The sequence below is a fragment of the Peromyscus eremicus genome, chromosome 19 (assembly GCF_949786415.1).
Source record: "Peromyscus eremicus chromosome 19, PerEre_H2_v1, whole genome shotgun sequence".
NCBI classification, from domain to species: domain Eukaryota; kingdom Metazoa; phylum Chordata; class Mammalia; order Rodentia; family Cricetidae; genus Peromyscus; species Peromyscus eremicus.
In genome coordinates this window covers 48,602,475-48,610,634 of record NC_081435.1, presented here as the reverse complement: position 1 = coordinate 48,610,634, position 8,160 = coordinate 48,602,475, and the positions used below count along the sequence as shown (strand labels likewise).

General features: G+C 50.0%; 1 protein-coding gene across 1 annotated transcript in view; it reads left to right on the top strand.

Moving 5' to 3' along the window:
* The first annotated feature begins 340 nt into the window (after positions 1 to 340).
* Tcof1 (treacle ribosome biogenesis factor 1) overlaps positions 341 to 8,160 on the top strand; it is a 34,994-nt gene continuing 27,174 nt past the window's right edge. The window contains exons 1-3 of the mRNA XM_059246117.1: positions 341 to 529; positions 2,705 to 2,760; positions 4,938 to 5,077. Coding sequence (XP_059102100.1) covers positions 422 to 529; positions 2,705 to 2,760; positions 4,938 to 5,077 — 304 coding nt within the window. The 5' untranslated portion in view covers positions 341 to 421. The remainder of the gene's footprint in view (positions 530 to 2,704; positions 2,761 to 4,937; positions 5,078 to 8,160) is intronic.

The window sequence follows — 8,160 nt, the reverse complement described above, 5'->3', positions numbered from 1 at the left end:
TGACAACTGATGCCTGGTTCACGGGTCCTAAACACTGTGTGAAATGAATGAGTAATTGGAATCTGGGGCCAGTGATCGGGAAGTTCGAAGATGAATAAAGACGCCGCAGCTACCATAAGACCAGGACAGTAAACCCCTTAAAGGAGTAAACCAAAATTAAGATGAAGGTTTCATGGCCGTCCCGAGGGCAGGGTCCAATCAGGCCACGCCTCCCAGCCAATGGCAGAGCTGATTAGCCTTCGTGGCTCCGCCCTCTCGGACAGATTGGCCCACTCCAGCTACAAGACTACACTTCCCAGCGCGCCGCTCGGCTGAGTGACGCAGAGCCGGAAGTGAGGAACATGAGGTCCTAGGGCGCGAGGGAAGAGGCTGGCGGGGGGCGAGGGGGCGTGCACGTGAATAGGCTGGCCGGATCTCTGGCATGGCCGAGGCCAGGAAGCGGCGGGAGCTGCTTCCCCTCATCTACCATCATCTGCTGCAGGCTGGCTTCGTCCGCGCGGCGCGGGAAGTGAAGGAGCAGAGCGGCCAGGTAAGCGGCGGAGGGCCGAGTGCAAGTCCTGGAGAGCAGGAGCCCGCGCCCCTCCCAGGAGACCCGGCCAGAGCGGGTCTGAGATGCGGGCCAGGGGTGCAGGAGGAGCATTAAGCTCTGCCCTACCCCCTGCGACTTCCAGCCACCTCCCGGGGCTCAGTTTCCTCCTCGGTGCAGTGGGCGGGCCGGAACCTCTGAGCCGAGGCATGCAGCTTCGTAATTCCCGCCCCGGTTTCCCGGTAGCCGTAGGTTTAAGTTTCCCTAGTCTCAGGCCACGTGGCTCTATGCAGTTTTCCTAGGGCACCCAGCTAGCCGCTGGTCTTGGGGTGGATTGTCACCACTCTTGTTGGGAACGCCGAACGAAGGCGTGCAGGCCCTTGAACTGTCTTTGGTTATGACAAGACTCGAACTCCTGGTGCAGGAATTTCAAAGTTCTTTTCACTTGGCAACTTTTAATTTGGCCCTGAGGTGCAGATGATGATATGGGGAGCGCCAGTCTCAGGCCCCTCTACCCAGTCTCACAGCCTAGTAGAGGGTACAAAAGAATCACAAAAGTGACGACTGTATGATTAGCATGGTATTAAGCTGTAGAATGGGAGATTTGAGATACTAAAACATGGGTGGCCGAATCTGGGTGGGAAATATCCAGGAATATGCTTCCCTGAGGATGTAGTTGATTTGAGAGCTCAAGGTAGTTAGAGGCGCTGATGCCCTGAGGTTGGAGTGGAGATTCTGAGTGTCCTCGCCTCCAGAAAATTTGCTGTGCCTGAAGTTTGAAATATACGACTGTAGAGTCTCCCAGAGAGTTGGAGGCAAAGCAGACAGGTTGGAATGATCCATGATGGGTAGGTAATTCGCAGAAGAACAGTGGTAATCAGTGGTGAGATGGATATTGACCTGGTTAGTCACTACCACTTTAGCTACAGTGAAAACTGCAGGGGCACCGGGTGTGGTGGTGCTTGCCTTTAATCCCAGCACTCTAGAGGAGGAGGTGGGTAGATCTGTTGTGAACTCACGGCTAACCTGGTCTGCATAGTGTGTTCAAGGCCAGCCAGCGGCTACATTGTGAGACCCTGTCTCAAAAACAAACTAACTCAAAACCGAAGAAGGTTGCTGGGCCCTAAGATGTTATCCATGGCTTTTCTGGACCTTGGTTCCTTTCCCATTTGTAACTCCAGCTATATAACTTAACAGATAGGGCGAGCGAGACATAGTGCCCATCCATGGTCATGGTTTGTGTGCCCAAACAAGAGTGTTCTGCTCTCACAGAGCAGAGACATAAAAATAAGCTTGTGGATTAGCCTATCTGGATTGTGGCAGCTGCTGGCCACAGGGAGGCTATGGGATGTCAGCCTCCAGTTACAACTGAGGTGGTCAGAGAAGTCTTATGGAGAGGATAACATTGGAGTAGACTAGAAGGAAATGAAGAGATGGTAACAAGAATGACAAAGGGTGCGGCCATGTTTTTTTGTTTTTCCTCTGCATGTGGCTCTTTTGACTCCCATTGGAGCACTTTGGCTGTTTGTGTTCTCAGCCTAGGCCTGGTATCTGTTTTCCTCTGTTTTAACTAAGACCTTTGCACCCACCAGGCGGTGGCGGCGCTCGCCTTTGATCCCAGCACTCAGCAGGCAGAGGCAGGCAGATCTCTGTGAGTTCGAGGCCAACCTGGTCTACAGAGCGAGTTTCAGGACAGGCACCAAAGCTACACAGAAACCCTGTCTCAGGGGGAAAAAAGACCCTTGCACTATTTGGTTAGTCTCTTTCCAGACATCCAGTAGGCTCCAGTATGTCACCTGGAAGCCTTCAGGATTTGGGCTGTCTTGTATTTGGGGGAGATTGACTAGCCAAGCCTTTGAAAACCATCTACGAGGTCAGGTAGGGAAAGCTCTGCCATATGGCTTCCATCCCCGGACTGTGCTAGGGATGCCGAGTAATGCTAGTTTGGACTGTTCACGTGCCCAGCTCTCAAAAGTACCTCTTACCATTGTATCATATTGAAAGGTTTGTAACTGGAACTGTTTGCCCTTCTTGACTCTGGAAGCTTTTGAATGGTGCTGGTAACGCCAAGTAGACATCTAAGAGCAGACCATTTTTGAGGTACCCGTTGCAGGCCCGGGGACAGTACAGACCTATTGGGTTGGGTACTTATTGAAGCTATCTATTGTTTCTCTGCAGAAGAGTTTCCTGGCTCAGCCCATCACCCTTCTGGACATCTATACACACTGGCAACAGTAAGTCTGGTGGAAGGGAAGGGACGGAGCAGGGTCTCCCTAACTAATCGTCTTTGCAACAAGCCAGTGTACTCACGTGGCCTAAGACGGGACCTGAAAGCCCACTGTGGACATGCTTACCACCTTCAGAAGGCGGGTGACATCCCATGCATGGGGATTTCTCTGTGTGTAGTTTGTCATAGGGGAGACATTCAGAGCTGGAGCTCACCTCTTTTCTTTCTTTTTTATATTTGTTTTATTTTGTTTTTGAGACAGGATCTCACTATGAGACCAGGCTGGCTCCAGTTCTGGGACTAAGGGCATGCTGAACCACGCCCAGTGGAAGCTGGAGCTCTTAAGAATAAAAGCTTGTGGTGGCTCAGGCCTTCTTTAATCTCAGCATTGGGAGGCCGAGGGTTCAAGGCTAGCCTGGTCTACATAGTGAGATCCTGCCATAGAAAAACAAAAAAGAATTGAGACAGCTGGTTTCTTTTCCTTTGTTTGTTTTGTTTTTGTTTGTTTTTGGGCTTTGGGTTTTTTCTGTTTTTTTGTTTTGGTTTTTTTTTTTTTTTTTTTTTTTTTGAAACAGAATTTCTTTCCTGTGTATACCCTGGCTGTTGACCAGCCTGGCCTCAAATTCAGAGATCCACCTGCCTCCCAAGTGCTGGGATTACAGGTGTGGGCCACCACCGACCGGCTGGTTTCTTCTTTCTGGTCACTCACATTGTAATGGGGAGGCAGGCAGGAGTCAAAGGAGGCCATGGAGGTTGTAAGGGCGAGTGAAGGCGGGTGGGTGCCTGGCACCGGACATGAGCACTTAATCTGAGTGTGCAGAAAGTGAGGTTGGTAGTGAATGCTCCCTCATGCTCTGGGGGAGATCGAAGGTCCCCCTCCTCTCCATACTTAACACTCCTCTGCTGCTGGGCGAGCACCGAGCACAGGGCACTCGTCCTTGTCCTCTCCGTCTTGCCCAGGTGTGCAGATGCTACTTACGGTACTTCCTTCCCTGAGCTGCGCCACACACTGTATTTCCTGCCTCTGGCTCCCTCTGTGGGTGAGGGGCACAGAGTGGACCAAAGATCTCACTCGCCAGAGCCAGCCTGGACCGGTGATTACCTGTAAAGTCAAACCCAGGCATTAGCCGAATGACCTTGAGCAACTTCTGTGAGCGCCTAGAATATCTTCATCTGCGAAGTGAACATTGTTATCTCATTGCATTGTGAAGCTCACAAACACGGTGGTCTGTTTAATGAAATCCTAGAACTGGCCAGTGGAAACCCTGCCCCGGTACTCTCCTTAGATACCATTCTTGATAAATCGGAGAATGAGAAAGAAGATGGGAAAAATCTCTATTCTTGTGAAACTCACGTTCTGTTGGGAGGAGAGAAGTGGAATAAACTGATACATGTAATAAAAGCAGCTTCCTGACAAGTGGCCTCCTAGGAAGAAGGGACCTTGGCAGCACATCCCAGACTGACAGAGCAGTGTCAAACCCAGCTGGGAAGAAGGGGGCTTGGACAGTGGCTTCCTGCAGTGGGGGGGGTGGGGGGGGCATAGGGGGGCGTGGTGGTGGTGGTGGTGTCGTCAAAGTTCAGGGGATTAAGCTGTCTTACACCACACACACAAACACACTCCCCACCCCACCCTGCTTCCTCCTTGACCCAGGCCAATTCCATAATGGATCCTTTCTCCAGGTATGCACCAGGCACTGGGGGACTGTAGTGAGTTGCTGTCCTCCTCTCTGGGGCCTGTTCGTACAGCGTGGGGGACTCATCCAGAAAGCAGTCTGCAGAAGACCGAGAAGGAAATGAAACTGGATGGCAGGCAGCACAGAGTGCTGTGGGGGAGGGGTGTTAGTTAGCAGAGACACTTTGCACCACACTCAAGTTCAGGAAGGGAAGATCAAGGACCCCAGCACAAGAGGAGGACACAGTTCTAGGGTGAGAAGAACCTGGAAGGGTTCTGTATGGTGCCCCATGGGCTGTCGCCAGGCACCTGATGGTTGTTAGCTGCTGCTGTTCTGTAGCACTGTTGGCTGCCTGTGACACTGAGAACAGTACTTTAGGAAGTGGGTGAGGATACAGAGCACAGACAATTCCACACTGTGCTGGTGGCGCTAAACTCTTTGAAGGCTGAGTAGATGAGGGAGTCCGGCTTCCCAAATCTCATGGATATGTCCTGTCTTCTCTGTCCTGCAGGACCTCGGAGCTTGGCCAGAAGCAGAAGGCAAAAGATGATGTGTCCCTGCAGGCCAAGAAGTTCCGGGTGTCAGACCCCATTAGCAGCTCAGAGAGCTCGGAGGAGGAAGAGGAGGCAGAACCCAAAACTGCCAAAGCCAGTAAGAACCCTTCCTGCCAGGTGTTATGTGGGGTTGGGGCCTGCCCCTGGGACAGCTGTGGAGTGCCAGTCTGCTCCACAGCAGTGTTCCCCTCTGAATCATTCTTTAGTGTAAGCCCAGAAAAAGTGGGGCTTTTCAGAAGGAAGTTAGAAAGTTTCAGGGAGCCCTTCCTTTGTGGCAGACGTTGTGACTCCAAATTCTGAGGATCCAAAGGAGAATCATAAGATCCCAGAAGGCTAGATGTGGTGGTGTGTGGTGATACTTTGTACTCTAACAAAATTTGCCTGAAGATCAGAGGACAGAGCCAACCACTAGATTAAACATAGAAGCCAGGCAGTGGTAGCACACACCTTTAATCCTAGCACTTGGGAGGCAGAGACCTATCTGGATCTCTGTGAGTTCAAAGCCGCCCTGGACTACATGAGATTAATCCAGTCTAAAAGAGAAACAGAGCCAGACAGTGGTGGCACACACCTTTAATCCCAGTACTTGGGAGTCACATGCCTTTAACCCCAGCATTAGGAAGGTTGAGACAGGAAGTGATATGGCTGGGCAGAGACAGAAATATAAGGCTGGAGGAGACAGGAGTTTGGTGCCCTTTTGGCTGAGGGCTCATGGGCATTTAGTCTGAGAATTTGTGGAGATAGGATCTTCCCCTTTTGGCTGAGGAGTTAGCCTGGTGAGAAGTGGCTGTGGCTTGTTTCCTGTGATCATTCAGCATTTACCCCAATATCTGGCTCTGAGTTTTTATTATAAGACCAATTTGGATTCGTGCAACAGTGGTACACACATTTAATCCCAGCACAGAGACAAATGAAACTCTGAGTTTGAGGCCAGCCTGGTCTGCGTAGTAAATTCCAGTCCAGCAAGGACTACAACCCTGTCTCAAAAAAGAAAAAAAAAAAAAGAAGAAGAAGAAGGTCCACACAGCTGTTCAGTTCACTCCCCAAGAGCCGTTTTTCAATGCTACTGCTAAAGATGGGAAGGAGACCACATTTGTGCATGTGTTGGGACCACTTCAGAAGGTGTTGACGGTTCCCTCTTATGAGTGGCCTTGGGGCTGCTTCAAGAGTTGCTGGTTGTTTTAGTTACTGTTCTGTTGCTATGAAGAGACACCATGAGCAAGGCAGTTTATATAAAAGGAAGTATTTATCTGGGGGACTTGTTTACAATTTCAGAGGGTTAGTCCATGATCATCACGGTGGCAGGCAGGCAGGCATGGCACTGAAGCAGTACTTGAGAGCTTTACATCCTGGTCTGCAGGCAAAGAGCCAGTGTGGGCTTCTTCTGAAACCTCAACGCACAGCCCCAGTGACACACCTCCAATTCTGCAGTCTTGTCTTTATTTTTCTTTTGTGTGCCAGATGTTTGAGAGGATACTGGATATATATTTTACATCTTGATCTTAAATGATAAATGCAAAGCAGGTCCAGTGTGTATATAAAAAGCATACGGAGGAAAAATGCAGGGTTTCCTGTCCTCGTCCCCATCACGTCCTGCCCATGCCCCTTGGTGGGCAGGCTATAAGCCTGCCCTGTTTCCTCCAGTCAAACAGGTGTCCACCTACGTGCATGTGGACAGAATCCTGCTTCAAACAGAAGTGGCAAATGTTTGTACTGACTGGGTATTTGATAGTAATCAATTTTTTTTTTGGTTTTTCGAGACAGGGTTTCTCTGTGTAGCTTTGTGCCTCTCCTAGAACTCACTTGGTAGCCCAGGCTGGCCTCGAACTCAAAGAGATCTACCTGGCTCTGCCTCCCGAGTGCTGGGATTAAAGGCGTGCGCCACCACCTCCCGGCTAGTAATCAATTTTTAAACAATATCTTTTATTTATTCTCTGGCAGTTTCATACATGTGTACAATATACGTTGACGATCATACCCATACCCGACTCCCCCAGGACGCCCCCAATATGCCCTCCCACCTAATATCCTCTTTTTCTTTTTCATGTTTGTTTTGTTGTGATCAATCCACTGAGTCCAATTAGTGCCGCCTGCTCGAATGTTGACCAGTCTTGTGTAGTTAACTCTAGCAACAGTGAGGTCACGAGAACGACCTTGTCATGTCCACATGACAGCACTTCACCAGCTCTTGCATCCTTTCTGCCTGCTGTTCTGTAATGTTCCCTGAGCCTTGGGGGCTTGATCTGTGTCCCGTTTAGGACTGAGAGCTCAGTCGGCACTTACTCTCAACTCTGACAAGTTATGGGTCTCTGCATTGCTACCCGCTGTAGAAAGGTGAATACACACACACACACACACACACACACACACACACACACACACACACTCTCGGGCAATTTGACATCAAAACAACAGTAGTAGGTCCCATCCCGTATGTGCCACCCCCACCCCCACCCCCACCCCGCTCTACAATCCCTTTAGCCAGTAATCAATTTTTAGAACTGTGGTGATGGACTTGTAGTTGACTTCTTACATTTTGGGTTTTTGTTTTTTGGTTTGGGTTTTTGTTGTTTTTCCTTAGTTCTTCTTGAGACAAGGTCTTGCTGTGTAGTCCAGGCTGGCCTCAAACTGAGGAAAATTCTGCCTCGGCTTTCTGAGTACTAGCATTATAGGCATGTGCCACCACATCTGGCCAAAGAGTCCCCTTTGAAGTATTTGTGGGTGACATGACAGGATGTCAAGCATTTTCTTCAAAATAATGTGTGATGTGGAGGGGGAACATGGGGCGGTATGTGACTAAGATTGGCCACAAGTTGATAGGAAGTCACAATAAAGGCCAGAGCTATGTGTTTTGTTTTGTTTTTTTTGTACACTTCTATGAAGTGCCAGGAAATAATTCAGTCATGCTGTCTGTTTCGACAACTGTCCCTTTAATGACAACATCCCCTGTACCTGAGATCTCAGGTGACCGTTCCCTAAAACTATCCATAGTCTGAATCTCAGTATCTCCAACCAGGCCCAGCTCCCGGGTCAGCACCATTTCCACCAGGAAACCACTTACCTTCCACAGAGTTTTCTCTGTCACCTGGGGCTGACTGCCTGATCACTGCCCTGCCTGCCAGGATTATCAGGACAGAGGGTTGGCACCCTGTGCAAAGAGCGCTGGCCAGAGTCAGGCAT